This window comes from Cydia strobilella, chromosome 10 (assembly GCF_947568885.1).
Source record: "Cydia strobilella chromosome 10, ilCydStro3.1, whole genome shotgun sequence".
Classification (NCBI taxonomy): Eukaryota; Metazoa; Arthropoda; class Insecta; order Lepidoptera; family Tortricidae; genus Cydia; species Cydia strobilella.
Genome location: NC_086050.1, coordinates 6,871,282 through 6,889,850, shown reverse-complemented (window position 1 = coordinate 6,889,850; position 18,569 = coordinate 6,871,282). Strand labels below are relative to the sequence as shown.

The window sequence follows — 18,569 nt, the reverse complement described above, 5'->3', positions numbered from 1 at the left end:
TGCTACATATACGTTACCGCCCTAGTGCGGTAATTAGTACAATACGTGCATATGTCGAAAATGTAAAGGGCCATAATTATGTACTGTAAAACGTTGTACAATACACGTGCGAAAAGGTAATTCGCAACTCGTGTCGATTAAAACACTTCCTTCGGTCGTGTTTCAATTTATCGCCACTCGTTGCCAATTTCCTACTTTTCGCACTTGTATCGTAATGTACTAATAATAAAGTAGTAATTGTAAAATAAAATTAAAACTTTTTTTATATTTTTTTTTGGATTCAAGTAGGTACAGAGAGTAACAACATTGCATGGCCTTCTAATTATAACTATTATAGAAAACGGGATATTTATCATGTTTATTTATATTATTTATTTCTCGATATTTTGGCCGGCCTTGCAAGACCAGTCGTTGTGGAGATCCCTGGGGAGGCCTATGTCCAGCAGTGGATGTCTTGTTGGTGTAGATGGATTCACACAACAAATGAAATAACATTTTTTCATATTTGTTATCCGTAGTTGTCCCTGTACATGAAAGAAAAATAATATCATGATAGCACAAAATCTCTAATGTTATAAAGAAAGATGATGCAACAATATGGATTCTAATAAAGTTATCATTTACTTACCTAGTAATAATTGTGTTTTTCATTCATAGACAAAATTCCATAATTTTCATCCCCAGGAAATGTTTTATTTTACTTTATTGCAGTGAGGATGTCCTGATTTTTTCTGGCTAATGAAGGAAAACATTTTATTTCCAAGAATGCCTCTTCATTTTGCACAATACCTAAAAAAACCTAGAGTTAGTGACACATTGACTATTCGGCAACCAAAACAGTAACAATTACATTATATAGGTATTGTTCACTGCTTATATCTACCATTACGGAAGAAGTGAGAATTATTTTCTAAAAAGATCGGCACGAGAAAATTACAATGTACAATGAAGGAATGAAACTGTACCTACCTTACGAAACTTCACCATCATGAATTCCGCTTCAATTGAGTCTGAATTTTTCTGGATTTTCGCGGACCAGAACACCGATGATTTTTGTAACTTGATTTAGACGTTGCTATCATTTTCAATTTATACAAACAAATTGATGGCACAATAAACATGACTCTATGTGTCAGTGTCAACACTGTCAAATAAAAATGCACTAAACATGACGGCACTGCAAATCCTGCCAGGTCGGCCAGGCAACGTCGCCAACGTCATAGAGTGGCAACGCCGCACGCAACGTATTTGTACACGACATTTGTGACACACACATACGTAAAATTGATGAAAAAATTACGTTGATTTATGTATGATTTCTGTATGAAACAAAGTTTTTCTATTAATTTAGCGCAAACGAATATTCGAAAGTAGATAAATGAGCAAATATTTATGTAGTAATAGTGTGTAGTGCCTTAATTAAAGCAGATTGAATTTTGTATGAAAATCGAACCACCTTAAAACAACTGTACACAGATTACACAGTTTCGAAGCGCTCTTTTACTGGTTTTTACGAGCGATCAAATCTTATTATCTCGGCAACCGATTTGAATGACACGTTCTCGAATTCTGGTGCACTTTAGCAAAGCTTTTGCTTTGGCTTTGGCATTTGTTGATATGTAATTGTACCTATTATTTTTAATTGTAATTGTATGTCATAATATGGAACTTGTCCTGAAATAAATATTATTCATTCATTCATTCAAAGCTTTTTCGCAAGGAAAGGCGTAACTCTTCTAGTGCTTTATACTCGTATTTGAGAATGTGTCCGTTTCTGCTAGCCTAGCCAGGATGAATGCGTAGTACGCGCTTTCATTGCGTACACGGTAATAGCTATTATTTGCGTTTTAAGTTTTTTACTGAGTGGGCCTCAGGAAGTCATATTTTTTAATGATCGAGTTTATGCACAGGTTTATAGTTTCGGGCTTGTTAGGGGTAAGTCAATAAAAATGCGAATTGAATTAACGGTTTAAATTGACGGAGTTCGTAAGGTAGTTAAATTACCGTGTTTAGACTTTAGTTCGCCAACCAAAATCATATTTTTCTGCATTTCTTTCGCTCCTGTTATTTACAACCTTAGTTAACGATTACATGATTAATGGTAATTAAGCATTTGTAATTACATCCAGGCTGTAACTTAGAAAAACTATTAGGCATAATTATATGTAGCTGTTCTTAATTATATTTTGAAAAATTGTTATATTATGTATAATATACTTTTTTAATGAGCTTTTGCATGACTGTGTTTCTTTAAACTAGTCTTTTAAGTAATAATTTCAGTCTGAAGTTGATGTTGAATAATGCAAATTTGAATGCAGTCTTTCTGTCCTGGTTTAAAAATTCGTTTGCCAGTAGTTTCGCTAAACATTAATTTGGTCTAAATAACTCAATAATTATTTTTGAAGTCCCAGATAATTTACACAAAAGAACAAAATTCTACAAGCACCGAACTTAGTTGCTTTAAGTTGTATAGTTGTAAACATGGTGACTCTTATGCTTTCGAAGTTGAAATAAAATAATCTTCAGCAATCATTAGATAATTTGTTTGTAGACATCTTATTCAGAGCTTTTTGTTCATATTAAATGCTGTTAGTATAGACATTAGACATGTTGTGCGAAGGTAAAAATGATGCTAGTTGAAAAATAGGCCGTTCTCGGTGGAGTGGAAGTCAAGAGAGCCCGAGGGCTTTTGCCAAATTGATCACACTGAATAAAAAAACTTTTCAAGCGATAAACAACGATAAATCTTAAGGACAAATCCTCAGGACTGTAGAATTTCGAGGGGCTTATTAAATAAAAAAGATATGTTATGATTATCTATCTCTATAACTTTGGATATTAAATGTTTGCTTCCTAAAAGTAAATTAGAATTCCAGCTTTTTTGTTTTTAGAGATCAAAGTTAACTGGTCCATCAGGTAGCGAAGTTAAGTACCTGTCGTGATCACAGTAGACAGGAGTATATGCCTTAATTAACCAAACGGATTGGACCGAATCGAATGCTACTAACGACCGTGAACGAGCTTATTTATTGCTGTCTAAATAGTTGGACAGTGGATGGAGTTCTTTGAATGCACTGCACTGCATTAGTTAGATCAGTAAGATGGTTATTACCTACATTTGATCAACTACTCCATAGTAAATCCATAAGTTATATGTGGCATGTCAAATACTGTATTATTAAACTCTTGATTGCACTGCATTACATACATCTGATCCACTGTCCTATAGTAAACCCATAAGATTTAATCATATGTCAAAAAGGCACGGCGACGGTAGTTTTATCACTTTTACCTCCTTAAAGAAATAGTGCTAATATGCCTAGCGTAAAAATAATGTCATAAGTTAAAGCGAAAATTTAACATTATTTTGATACAAGGTTCTATTAAAATAATTTAAAAGTTCTTTGAAAATGGTCTCGCTTATCTCAAAGCTTTTGTCGGTAAAAATTGATTTCGTTTTATTTTTGTTCAATTTCTGTAGACGTCAAACGAAAATGAAGCGTTCCTTTTCTCAAGTATCTGGTATAATTAACTAGGCAGAAGGCTTTCAACGCAATCAGTGAATTTAAAGTTCTCAACTTAGGGTATGTGCTATTTTCCCTAAACAGGTTTCAGACAATTTGTTCTTACAGAGTTAGTAATAGTAGACACAACAGGCTTCGTTACATTATTTAAATAATAGTTTAAGTTAAATAAATTAACCCTCACAAATAGCGCGAGGCTTAAATGCCCTCATTACACTGGCAGCGTTACCGTCCTGAGTGGCCAAAGAAGTCAGTCGGACCAGGTACGATCCGGGCCGAGGGTCGTACCCCCTGTCCCTCAGCCCCGACCCAAATCCCTCACAAATTGGCCTCCAAAGCCCAAGGTCTCCAGTCTCCACTACACAAAACAAACACAAACACAAAGTGCACAAAGTCGTATATTGGCCCCAGGGCAGAGTACTTTGCATGCCAAATTTTGGCTAGGTACATACTCCGCGCGGCTGACCCAGCGGACTTGACACTGAGACTCAAGTAGGACGGTCAAAATGTACTGACGCACGTTGCATCCCCCAAGGGGCACGACCCTTCTGCCATGGAACCAACTGTCAGGACATCAGGCCTCCTGCTATCTGTGCGGCTCCAAATCGTAAGAAATTTTTACCAAGACCAGAGCCCGGCGGATGACATTATTGATAGCATGATGAAGTCTTGAAAAACGCCCCACGTACTTCAAGCAGTTAGGCCATGGTGACCTTCTTCTTCAACTAAGACCCCACAATTTCACCGATGCGCTTCGCACACCTTACACCCCAAACGCAAGGGCAGGAAGGCTAGGTGTCATATTTACACAATCCCACATATTATTATTTTTATATTTTATTGATTTTACTGATATGTCTTAAAGAATAAACCTACAAATTATAATAACATTTAAAACTTATTTATACAATAAGTAACGAATAAATAAAGCCCGAGTACCTTTGTCTCATACAATGCATCACTAAATGTAGCTAATATGTGACATGTAGTCCACAAAAGCTTTCCCCAGCACATTCCTATTGTCTGTCCCCAGCGGACGCGCCCCAACAATGTACCATTTAACGACGGCGACTTGTCGTCGCAACTGGCTGCAAGCGCAAACAGCCCGAAACTGAGCCGCGATAAAATACCCGTATACAGCCCTGAGGTGCGGTACACTAGCTCTTAGACAGTATGGTAACTTGGTAACTAACACATGCAAATGTATTTGTAAATGTCGAACTACACAGCTCCAGGTGTAATCTAGTTATTTGTTATACAAGGGTGCAAAGTTGTATTTTACCCGCGAGTGTGGAATTGAAACACGAGAAGTAAAATACATTTGCACCCGTGAGTAACACAAAACTTTTCCCCTCACTATAGCGAGGAAAGTGCAACATCCACACGCGTTAGATCATCTTCATCAATGGAATCACCAATTTTTTTTACGATAATACGATATTATAACAGAAAACTCTGTATTTTTACGTGTCGGAGTCGGCGAGAAAATTTTTGTTGACAATGTTGACATTTCTGACAATGCGTTTTGAAATTGCATCGACTCAACTTGTGCGTTCAGAATTAGTACATTCAACATCATTTAAAAAAACAAATGTTTCTTATGGAATTTAAGGTTTATGACTTAAAATCATTAAATAAAGCTAAATTTGGTATTTTTTTTATTAAATTCTCAAACCATTTATTTAATAATAATTAATATCGAACGAAACATTATTATGAGCGTTTTACGTTTTGTTATCTGTCGAAAGCTACTTAAACACGCTCCATCTAAGGTCAAATTACTTTCCCCACTAGTGGATAAAATGCGTTTTGCCCCGCTTGTTTTAAAGGATGAAAGACGGCTTTCCGAGCTAGTGAGGGGAAAAATATATTGCATAGGGTACGCAAGTAACTGGTACCACGCAGCAAGTCGGAGCCGAGCAGAGAAACGAATCTGTGCAAACATTATATGTAAATGTACTCTGCTATCCAAAAAATAAGAACAGTCTGACAACGTACAGCTACCGATGAATGATTTAAATTTGAAACATTATATTCTTCGAATATCTATTGTAAAGCTCTGCTTAGAAATGAGTTTTGTAAATTGGTATGGAAACTCTATTTATAAGTGAAACAAGTTGCAGGCGAAGGCTCACTTAAGTACCTATAAAGGGGCCCACTGATTATCAGTCCGCCGGACGATATCAGCCTGTCAGTTAGAACAAAAAATTGACAGGCCGATATTGTCCGGCGGACTGGTAATCAATGGGCCCCTTAAGTGTAACTGATTTTGACCTTATTCAAAATACTGTTTTTATTTATATTGTGTATGTAGACTAAATATTCCAACTAAGCAACCTATTGTAACAATATAACGGGATTAGCTCTAGATATAGTTAAAATAAGAGGGTTTGAGTTCGTTACGGCTGTGACACTAACGTTACATTACAGCCTGCGTTACTTTGTTTCGTTACGTAATGTAGTCCTCATTTTATAGTCGAATGGGTAACTTGGCTGGAGACTTAGGCTACAACCCTCTACCCTGTTGCGGGTGTCCATGTGCGACGGTAATTGCTTACCGTCTGCTCGTTTGCCACCTATATCATACAAAGGGCTGGAAGGGAAAGAAGGAAGGAAAATAAAGGACTTTCTTCTTTTATCAGAATTATCAAAATTGTGAGTGGAAAGTTCTTATCTTTTTTTAACAACAGTTTCTCGTATTAAGGCCCAAAAACACCCTTGTTTATCTTGTTTAGATTACATTATTGTCATTTGTCCTTGTCTGCTATTTTGACATTTATGTTCGTATAGGTAAGAAAGAGACCAAACCTAACTTAACTACAACTACTACTACTTAACTACTCGTAAGTACCTTGTGATTCTTAGCGACCTTATAAAGTACCTTAACTGCATTGAAACGGTGGAAGAAAGACAAAAGCGATTGGAAACCAGAAGGAAGGACTTACCACAAATAATAACCACTAAACTGCAAGTGGTCAAACACTCTTCGGCTTACCAGGCAGTTACTCTATTAAATAGATTGCCATCCGATTTGAAGACAGTCACTAAATTAAATTTTGTCTCAAAACTTATTTGTTAAAGAAGTGCTTTTATTCGGTTGATGAGTTTTTGTCAGCTCAGAGTAGAATATAGTATTAATGAATCGTTTTTTTTTTCTCTTTTTTTATGACATAATCAATAGTAACGAATAATTAATTTAGATGGATTGACATAGACTTGGGAATTATTATTTATTATTTTATTATAAGCCAAATTGTTATTATGTTAGATAGTTGTAATACTTTAATTTTTAATTGTTATTTATAAAATTGTAATTGTGATATAATGTGAAATTCAAACGCAATGTATATTGTTATATGAATAAATGACTATGACTATGACTAAGTTTTATTTCAGTAAGGCCGAGAGTCAGATCGAATGTGATAATTGAGTTTATTTAATTTTTATCTACGTATACATATAAGTTTCAAATAGAAATATGTACAATTTATTAGATAGTAAATGTATCCAAATATCTATAAATGTCATAAACCTGAAAGCTTTTTATTTGTGGAATACTCCCAAAATATTACATTTCTTCTTTCATCTCAGTCCGCGGCAATTTAATTGGAGTAACAAATCCACTTAAAGTTATTAAAGCACAATAGAAGGACGTCCCCGCTATCAACTTAATTGAAAGCTGCGTTGCGGTCCCAGTTTTTATGCACTCTTATCAATTACTTTACGTAGAAACCTTGATGTACGAAGTCTTGGGATTAGGGAAAGAATAGCGCTTATACTTACTTTACTTCTGTCTAATTTTATATTCAAAGATAATAATGTAGGCACTGGCGTATTACGATGCTTGTCACACAAATATAAGTATTATAACTGCCTTACTTATTAGGTAATAGTTAACTGTTTTATTGCCTGAAATATCTCCCTATAGGTACCTAAACACTGTAAAAGTAATATTATTTACAGTACATATGGTGCTACTTTCTCGCACTAGTGCGTAAAAGAGCACTTTTCGTGCATATGTCGAAAGTTTAAACGGCCATATGTACTGTAAAACGTTGTACGATACACGTGCGAATAGGTAATTCGCAACTCGTGTCGATTTAAAACACTCCCTGCGGTCGTGTTTTAATTTATCGCCACTCGTTTCGAATTCCCTCTTTTCCGCACTTGTATCGTAAATAACTATTATAGATAAGTCGCATAATGCTATGAATTTCTTTTGTTTCAGTGCGCAACGGTTACTCCTGTGTCCCGGTGGCTCTCTCCGAAGGCCTGGACATCAGGCTGGGCACCGCAGTCACCGACATCCAGTACGGCGGCCCCGGGGTCAGCGTCAAGGCGGTCAACCCCCGCAACCAGAGCCAACCGCAAGTGTTCAAGGGTAAAGCTAGTTGCAAAACTCGTTAAAACTTTCTGCGGTCAAATACGAATTCCAATCCAACTCTATCAGTATTGAAAGTGCCTAAGCCAATAATAATAAATCTGTTTAAATTATGAACTCCCAATCTCATAAAGCGCACGCATGAAATACCTTATTTAATTCGACTTTTTGGTGTAGGGACTGTTTTTCATTACGGTGACGCTTCGGAGTTTCGGTGTTTATAATTTAGTTCTCGTGTATCCAAAATTGGGTCGGTGGAAGTGAACAGTGAATGAAAAGCAACTTGATATCGACTTTACCTTCCGGCGCCACCGTGTTATTATGTTTACATTTGCGGGCGATAAAACCGAACTCCGGCGCCCTCAATATTGAAGCGAAAAACAAAGCAAGAGCACATTGTCACGATAATGCGCGTTATGAGAAAAATCCACAGCGCCGTCGGCTCCTTGTCATTTCTTTGTCGCGGAATGATTTGCAATTCTAACGCGTTAATTTTACTTTGACGACGCGCAAAAATACGGTCGGGCCTGTGTTGACCCGGCGGGCCCGATCGACCCCACTCCCTCGCCGGAGGCTCTTCCGCTGTCACTGATCACCTACATATTAGATAAAGCATATAAGACGACTCTCGGCCACCACTCAGTGGTATGAAAGCTCAACCGCTCAGTTTCATCCACATTTGGTACCTGTATGTAGGTTTCCCTCAATATTGTTGATCAAAATATAAATGCAACTTACCAATATTATCAAATATTTCACAGCAGAAAAATAGTGTAAGTTAGAACTGTGTAGTGCATCTCGCATCGTAAAAACTCAGAAGTAAAAAAAAAGCTATGTTTTGTGATCACGATTCCTCGTTAACGCTTTGCAATGCAGAGTCTTTATGAGGCAGTCTATGTCCGCCACATTTGCATACGGGCGGAGTCTATTGTGAAAGCCAGTTAGACGTTTAGGAGGCGGTGCGCGCTATTTTTGCCTAGCACGTGTGGTTGAGGAGAATTAAGTGAGCGATTTCATGGAGTTCAAAGGAGACGATAGGAATTATCTATGCATGAGGAAGATTTTAATAATTACAAGTTCTAGATATTACTATATAAAGCTTTGTTTGCTTTATTACTCTATTCTTTCGACTTGTTTATTTTGTGAATAGATACATCGACACGAGAGGTAAATTTAAGAGGTACACAATTTGTTAGCAAAAGTCGAAATATAATGAAAATATCTGCAAATATGACAGCTACCTAATAGTACATTGTGATACAAGTGCGCTACGTTAGTCATTACACATGAGGCAATATTATGCGCAATAAGAAAGGCGATGTGTGTAATGACCAATGCACACGCTTTTCATATGACGTTTTTCAACACATTTGCGAGGAAAAAAAACTCATATTAATCAAAATTTTATTGTTAAAACAGTTTGTAAAAGTTTAATATCTTTCATCCTGCCTGCCGCTGGCGGGCCGGCCGGGCCGCGGCATCAGGCGGTCGGCGGGGCGCCGACGCCCGCCAGTCCGCGTTGTAAAATCTACTCGACCAATTTAAGAAGGCTCGGTTTCCATACATATTATTAGCATCCATTTACCTTCTTAAGTCAGTCGGATTATCATTCATTACCTAACAAATGCTATAATATAATGAAAAAGCACGCGTGTTAAATATCTAGGATTATGAGCCTAAAAGCGGTTCAATAACTTCCACGTTGCGAGCAAAAGTGTGTTAAAACTTCTCGCGTGGACGTTTGTCCATGTTCTAAGATATACATTTTATTGGAATATCCTATTTCTTACTAACGGTATGAAATGTTGACACACTGCTCCATCATACATTTTGACGGTGTAATAAAATCACAGCAACCTTTGAACAAGCGCCGCTACAGGCCGCATAATCAGCGTGAAAGCCCCGATCTGGCCTGCAAACACGCGCTCTCCACATACTCAATTAAGAGCTCTTTGTTGGTGGAAACCTTAGTTTTTTGGAACTATGTACTTAGCCTTAAGAGAGATGAACTTTATTGAAAACGGGAATTATAATATTGAATTTATAATACATCCCGACGTTTCGAACTCTTTACAGCGTTCGTGGTCAACGGGTGACCACGGGTCGGGATGTATTATAAATTCAATATACGCGATATAATCCGTTTTCATAGTTTTATTTCATGAGTAACTATCGCGGTAACCGAAGACAATATTATAATGAATTATGGTAAACATGGTCGCTCACCGAGAGTCAGAAGTCCAAATTGAAGGTTTTCCAGAGAGCAATGGAGCGCAGCATTCTAGGTGTCACAAGGATGGATCGCATCCGAAACACTACACTGCGCTCCAAAACAGGCATAGCTGACGTAGGGGAGAAGACCGCTAGGCTGAAGTGGGACTGGGCAGGTCACGTCTGCCGCATGCATCCGGATAGGTGGGCTAGTATAGCCACCAAGTGGATGCCGCAAAAGAAGCGCGGACGTGGCAGGCCCAGGCGGAGATGGCGGGACGCCTTAGAACACCTTCACTAATAACTGGCCGGAAACAGCTCAACAACGGGAGTCATGGAAATCAAAGGGAGAGGCCTTTGCCCAGCAGTGGGACACTACAGGCTATTAAAAAAATGAATTATTTAACTAAACCATAAAATTTAATACCTACAATAAAAAAAAACTTAAAATAAATTACTAAAGACTAATACCCCTTTCCCCCTGCGACATTCTGTTATACATAGGTACAAGAATGTTATACAATAAGATCACTGTTATCATCATTTCATTAAATAAATAAATTGAAATTGAATTGATATATTATACAAAATTACCCAAGAAACCTATTGTAATACAAAAGATGTGGAAAAGTAACGACTTTATCACGCAAGCTAATAGAAAAGGAGTACTCTATATGCAGTTTAATCAGAAAATTAGGCTTGATATCCTTTGACGTTGGGTACCTGCGGGGCTCCACCCGTATAACGTTTTCTATTCTTTATAAATCTCCATAGAGATCGAAAGCGTTTGAAATTGAGACAGACGCCTCTGGTTACAATCGAGGAACCTTCTTTTATGAGGAAAATCGTGGAATCGATAATGGAAGAAATTCACTTGAGTTTTTTTTTTCAGGTGATGTGGTTCTTTGCACTTTGCCTCTCGGAGTCTTGAAAGTAGCTGTGGCGAACAGCGGGCAAAATCAACAAAACTTCGTTAATTTTGATCCTCCATTACCGGATTGGAAGGTGACACTGTTTATTTTTTATTTCTTTAAGTGCCTTAATTGTGGCTGAGTAACGGCTGCTATCTTTTCTTTGTATTTTACACATCGACCAAGGGAGAAAATGTTCTCCCAAATTTCTCCAAAATTGAATTAGGTATGTACTTACCTAAGTTTATCATTATCTTGTTTCAAGGTCGATATTTTTTACGATACGTATCTGAAAGAAACACTGAAAATATTTCATCATCTTTCAAGAGCATCGCTTAAAAGTCTTTGCTTACGGTGGCGTCGTTGATCGGGTCGCCACTTTCCCGAATGAAGGTTGAGGGAGGCAATGGCTGAGATACGCGTCATACTCGTGAACGGGTGCTGTTTCTGTTCAAGCTTACATGGGCTACATACATGTTATGTTATAGGTAAACTATGTGACTACTTTTGAGTGGCATTAACGTGAGACACTTCATTCGGTTCTTGTCTGTTTGTCTGATTTGATTTCTTGTCTTTTAAATACTTATATAAAGAATTCCAGTCTTGGAGAACCTTTACATCTCTAAGGATTATCTGATGATCGTTTATTATATATTTTATCTCTGACACATAGTTATCTCTAAAGAATTTTAGTATTTTGTCTGTTATTTGTATTTTTTTATTATAGTTTTTTTTGTTTAGTTCGACATTTATAGCCTGAACTTCTCTAATAAAGTATCTAATATTTTATTGTGTCCATATTTGTAATTTGTATTTTGTAATTTTTAGTTATTTATATTGCTTCTAAAAATTTGACTTGTAAAAGTGCCGTGTGGCCTATTTGCTAAATAAATGTTTGATGTTTGATCAGAGCATCACACTCTCGAAAACTGTTTTTCTAACTCGTGTTTACATAAAACACCTACAGGATGGAATTTATAAACGGCGCACTGAGGACAGCTACCTGATCTTGTGCTGCTACATGAAAATATTTTTTGCAACTATAAAATACAGATACAGATTTTGAAAAAAGTACATTCAGCGACAAAATCTTCAATTGAGACAATTTTATTTTATAATTGGATATATTTTTTTATAATTGGATAAAAAGGGAATCGTTTGGCATAAATAAAAATGTCAAAATTAAGTATTTTGTCACTTATTGTCCTTTTTTTGGGGTTTAAGGGTAAAAACGGGACCCTATTACTAAGACTTCGCTGGCCGTCCGTCCATCCGTCCGTTCGTCTGTCACCAGGCTGTATCTCATGAACCGTGATAGCTAGACAGTCGAAATTTTCACAGATGATGTATTTCTGTTGCCGCTATAACAACAAATAAGTACTAAAAACAGAATAAAATAAATAACCATACAACAAACGTGATTTTTTTGCCGTTTTTTCGTAATGGGACTTTCTCCTAACACCATTATGGCGTAGCAGTACGAGATCTGGTAGTTGCCCTCAGTGCCCCGTTTATAAAATCTACCATGTATATCAGTCAGGCCTTTAAATTTTTGATAGTTTTTTTGTTTTTGGTATCTCATTTGAACTTTTTAACTCTAGGTGGCTGCTATCAAGCGTCTGGGCTATGGAAACCTGAACAAAGTAGTGCTATGCTTCGAAAGAACATTTTGGGACCCCAGCGCCAATCTATTTGGCCATGTTGGCACTACGACAGCGAGCAGAGGTAGGAGCACAGTAGCTATTTTGAACTTGTGACATCATAATTAGACAGTGATTCGTCGTACTTAAAGGTGCAAGGTGACATAATGCGCTGTGAAGCCTGTGGATTATGTTAAAACCTTGACCAGGTCACCATATTTCATAAGTTACCCGTACAACCTACTTCATCATTAATATTACGTCTGCTATACATCATACATATTTGCATTGGACCTTCTGATATTTACTTACACTGATTCGACCTCTGCAACGATTTCAGTATATTAATTTACGCATTTTATTACCAATGAAACATGGGTAAAATATGTTTAAACGCAACTAGACGGAGATTATTGTAGCAGATAAACGAGATGCACATTCATCGGCATTTATTCAACGCGCACTCACCATGATCCTCCGAACTGCGGCAGATCTCCGAAGTGCATGTTCGCGACAAACAACCGACTCATCAATATTAATGCAGCGCCTGAGGAATCTCCGCAAATTAACCCTACTAGTACACACTCACTCTCTCGTAAATCATTATACCGTGTAAATAGTGTAAAACTTTGATACAGAAGGGGCCGTGATGAAGAATTAAAAGCTGAATAATTAACGCTACCTACGGGAACCCGGAGGGCGACTGACGATAAATCACTTCCAGAGTCAAGACAAGCTTTTTTTTACGTTCTGGTTTAGTTCACCTCCTTACCGTCTTTGTTGTGTGCTCTGCTAACTTCATTAAACCCCCCTGCGCCTTGGCTGGGAATGTCCGAACAATGTAAACGGACTTTTTTTTTAATAGTGGCCAATTTAACATTTTCGGGCTCGGTTTAAGGAGTTTGGATATCTGATAAATTGTTATCGCTCGTGTCGTCTCAAGAATTATGTGAGAAAATAGCGTCCGCAACGATGCTTGTAACGTCAGCTCCAGCCACAATTGTACAACTGCGCTGTTTTGCATAATTGTTTTATCCCATCGACCTTGCTCGCCTTCGTCTACGGTAGCTCGTTAACAACAATAAACTTTGTCTTGCCGGTAAAAAGTAACGTTACACGTAATCAAGTTAATGTAAAGTAATTATTGACATGTATTTAATGTGTCGGACAAGCTGAGGTAGCCCAGAGATGGTACACTGATCTGTTTGTTTATTGGAAGGCTGATTGCTACAGTTAGTTAACAAAATGGATACGAAAATTGGACTTTTTGGTACCAACACTACCAAACTGTACAAAACGAATATCCGCCCTCGCGTCATAGCTATAATGTTTTAATTATTATGTTATATTTTTATCGATATAATATATGTATTTGTTTATGTTCCAGGAAGCCATTATGTCGATTTTTGAACCGAGAATAGGATATTATAGGAAAGTTTAAGTATAAAACTAGAAATTGACAGTACTTACAATAACCAGTCACAGTAGACTCTATCCGGGAAAACAACGGGTTTCTTTTCAAATCTCTTTTTTTTCTAAAGTGAGATAATTTATGACCACCAAAAACATAATCAATAACAAACTTACAATAAAAAGTAACCTAAAATTAAAACTACCTACAAAACTAAGATTAATACCTACTATACCTAAAAAATAAATAAAACATACCTAATTTTATGGGTGACCTGGCCCAATATGTATATATATCTTGAATTTACACTACATAAGGTTGTAAAGATTACATTTGTATGGACTTTATTGTATCTGTATGCTTTTCTAAGTCTCCAAAACCCTTTTCGTAATAGCTGCTTATGACTTTACTGTTAGTTTTAGGATTCGTGCAATTCCGAGTACTTACTCCGCAATGCCGGATACTTCCGAAATTACCCATAAATTATTATTTTTTAATACAACGTCGGTGGTAAACGAGCATACGGCTCGCCTGATGGTAAGCAGACACCGTAGCCTATGGACACCTGCAACTCCAAAGGTGTTACATGCGCGTTGCCGACTCTTTAAAAACCTGTACACCCTCGGGAAAACCTCGACAGGCCTCATTCCACCCATAAATTACTTATATGTATATGAATCAGTTTAAGGAGTTACCCGGCATTCTACCATTTCTACCCCTACCCGAATATATCTATCAGTACTTCTATTGATTTCAGGCCTTGCCTATTTTACTGTTCGGTTGCAGGCGAACTGTTCCTCTTCTGGAACCTGTACAGCGCACCGGTGCTGCTGGCGCTGGTGGCGGGCGAGGCGGCGGCCGTGATGGAGAACGTGACGGATGACGTCATCGTCGGCCGCTGCATCGCCGTGCTCAAGAGCATCTTCGGCCACGCGGCCGTGCCGCAGCCCAAGGAATGTGTGGTCACCAGGTAGATGTATATAACAACTAGCCGTTCGTATTAAAAAAAACAGAACAAATGTGTTTACACATTATGTGTGAACAAATTTCACAGTTAATAATAAGTTATGCTTGAAATCTCCTAGTAAGTATTATAAATACTCGTATAATAGAAGTCGTCAAAAACGTTGCATTTTTAGGGGTATTTTGTTGCATTTTTAGGGGTTAATTGTGTAAACTTTTTGAACATTGTCAATTATGTTTCTTAATATGACTCAATTCAGACCCAAAATGGTGCGTGTTGCCTTATTCTATTCATTACGAAACGAGTTCACTTTACTTTGACAATTATTCAAGGTCGTTAATGGTTCGGCCACTAAATTTGAGTTAGAATCGAACGCTCGTTTGAAAGTGTTAATGAAAGTCAAAAAGCATTGTCTTTGTTTTGATTGAATGTGTTCAAAGCCCGCGTGTGTTTCAGATGGCGAGCGGACCCGTACGCGCGGGGCTCGTACAGCTTTGTGGCGGTCGGTTCGTCGGGCACTGACTATGATTTGCTCGCTGCGCCAGTGCCCGGGGCTTCTCCGGGAGAGAATAGGCTCTTCTTTGCTGGTACGTTTTGCTCGCAATTTATGAAACTCGGTGAAAATGTTATGGTTAGTTATCGTCTCTGTCTCCCAAGTATGCCAAGTATTTATTGTGTCATAAACATAGCGAGGAAATAATGTAATAGGAACGTCAAATATTAGGTCTAGAAACGACATGGATTGGATGTGTCAGTGTCAAAAGTGACGTTTTTGTTTGTTTTGACACTGACATATCTAATCCATATCGTTTCTAGACCTAGTCTTTGACGTATCTTAAAGTTCGAACCGGACTTCCGGTTCGATCGCCATCTTGATAGTAGCCTCGTGATTAATTTCTTTGTTTTTTGCTCATTAATATTGTTTAATGTGTAATATCGATAGCTTTATTATACAGTAATCTAATGTGGTAGTGTGCAGTGAATGGAGAATTAATCTCAAAGCGTGTTTAACCACCATTCTGGAGTCAACGGCCGGTAGTCCACGTGCTTCTCGTAAAATCCAGCTATCGGTTTTACGAGACAACTACAACAACCACCGAACAACGTCGTGCTCTAAGAGCATTTGGTATTTCTACCTCTAACCGTGTCTGGCTAGAGCCCTAGAGGCCCATAATTTTATTGTTTACCGTACACTGGCTATGGCCGATGGCCGATATGTTTTAATCAAGAAATATTAATTCGAGCCCACGTGGATCCCACTTTGACGTTGGCGAAATCATCGACAGTATCGATGGAGCCATACTACCTGAAAAATTTAATTGAAAGTTCGAATCAAGCCGTAAGTCACTTGCGATCGATAAACGTTAATATTAATTAGCTTATTCAGTTTTTAATATAGCTTTTTATTGAGCAAAACAATAGTCTAATTTATCTTGTTCCGGATACAGGAAACCTTAACAGTTTGTGTGCGTTTTACCGTTTATTGCCATGCAGCATGAATTAAATTCGTTTACATCCTTATATAGTTTCGCCCATTCACTGGCACTTGATAATAAACGGTAACACGGTAGCCTTTCTGGTACGTATATTTATGAATTCCTCGCTTTAACCAGGTGAGCACACAATGCGCAACTATCCTGCTACGGTGCACGGCGCGTTTCTGTCCGGTCTGCGCGAGGCGGGCCGCCTAGCCGACCTGCTGCTGCCGCAACCGCCCATCACCAACGCGAGCGTAGCTGCTGCCACTGCCGCCGCCTACCTCTCCTGATGCGCCTCAACTGAAGCCATGGCGCGCGGAGCGGATCTCCACCACAGCCACCACTCGCCAACACGAACGTGGCTGGTGATACCGCCGCCGCAAAGAATTCCTGAAAATAAAGAAAACAACACCGTTAGTTACATCTTATAAAATGACAACTGGTGGGAGGGAAAAAGATATTTGTTTGCAGATGAAAGATGTTTTGTATTTCACAACGAACTAATTAGTAATAGCAACATTTCGAACTATGTAGTTGTCATTATTAGAAAATTCAAGACTGGAACATTGTTTTAGAAAATAAATTTAGTTTAATTTTGTTTTCACTGTGTAGGTAAAGCTAACAGAAGTACGTTTTGATCTGTTAAGAACCATCTTATTTGTATTGTCTAAACTTACTTAAGGTTCACATAAATATGTACTTCTGGTAGTAACAACATTAGTAGGGATAAGTTTTAGTAGTATTATGACTTATACCTTAACACTTTCCTTGTCCGGGTGCCCCCAATGTGGGCTTAAGCTTTTTTCAGGAGTCCGTGCTTCCACTATGGGTTCACAACTTCAAAGTGAAAGCACACTTGGGCGTGTGACTTTGTCATATAATTTTGCATGGGGATAGTGAACGTGTTAAAATGACATCTTGGGCCATGATGGTTTAGATTACAATTAGTATTCTCATGAACTTTGTAGTAATGTAAGTTTTTTTTTTGTATTTAGTTCTGCGCTGCCGTATATTAAAATGTTTAGTTCTAGATTAATTAATAGCAGATAGCTATTAAAAATAGATTTAATTAATATAGTGATGACAAAATGCAGCCTTTATCAGACTCTCTAGTGCAACTTTTCTGTAATAGACCGTGTTTAATACGATAACAAAATTAATAATAAGATTTGCAACTAAATAATGAATTGTAATAATTGTCTGCCCAGTATGCCTTAAAAGAACACCAATAGCTTATTAATGGTACAACTATTTATTCCATATTTTCTACACATTAGAGCAATAATAGTTGTTGTTAATAATAGTACATAGTTGGAACGCCAACGGCTGATCAAAGGAATGTAATTGATAACGGTTTTCAGAATTGAAGCACTCAACGCATTGATCATATTCAACTAAATGTTTTTATAATACCTACCTAATCACGAAGTACCTACTGTCAAATCTATTAATCAATCTAAATATTCGTTTTTTAATCTGCTAATGTTTCTGCTGGTAGCTGACCAATTTAATCCGATAATAATAATCCCGTTAGTGTTGTGCTGATTTATCATTTTATGTTAAAACAGATATGATATTCGTAAAAGTGGTTAATATTGTCTTTTAAAATATTTAATTTTATTCCTTTGACGTATCTATGAATATCCGCGACCATAATGCCGGTTCTTAAAACTGGTGTTAATACATTATGACAACCGCACTGCCCATGGAATTAACTAAACATTAAGCAGTTTAAAATATTAAATAAGTGTTTTTCATTTTACATATGTCGTGTCATTAAAAGTGTAAGTATTTTTTTATAATTTTCAGCAATAAAAAAACTTTAAAATAATTATTGTTTCAATATCCAAACTTTTCACTTCAAATCGTCCAAGGGATCGGAGACGGCTCATTCAATGTTAATTGGACAATTTAGATGATCTTAAACAAACACACCTGCCTTTTAGAGATGCACCTGTAACGTTGATACGGACTCGATAAAAACGAAGCAATGTGTGCGACTGTGATACAGGTAGAGTATTCTTAGGTTGAGTGAATTCTACGAAAGTT

The 18,569-nt window shown here is 37.4% G+C and overlaps 1 protein-coding gene across 1 annotated transcript in view; it reads left to right on the top strand.

The window, feature by feature from the left end:
• LOC134744559 (lysine-specific histone demethylase 1A) overlaps positions 1-18,289 on the top strand; it is a 439,624-nt gene extending 421,335 nt beyond the window's left edge. Inside the window, exons 11-16 of the mRNA XM_063678397.1 lie at positions 7,753-7,905; positions 11,009-11,121; positions 12,629-12,752; positions 14,865-15,048; positions 15,499-15,629; positions 16,656-18,289. Of these exons, the coding sequence (XP_063534467.1) occupies positions 7,753-7,905; positions 11,009-11,121; positions 12,629-12,752; positions 14,865-15,048; positions 15,499-15,629; positions 16,656-16,810 (860 nt within the window). The 3' untranslated portion in view covers positions 16,811-18,289. The remainder of the gene's footprint in view (positions 1-7,752; positions 7,906-11,008; positions 11,122-12,628; positions 12,753-14,864; positions 15,049-15,498; positions 15,630-16,655) is intronic.
• The last annotated feature ends 280 nt before the right edge of the window (positions 18,290-18,569 follow it).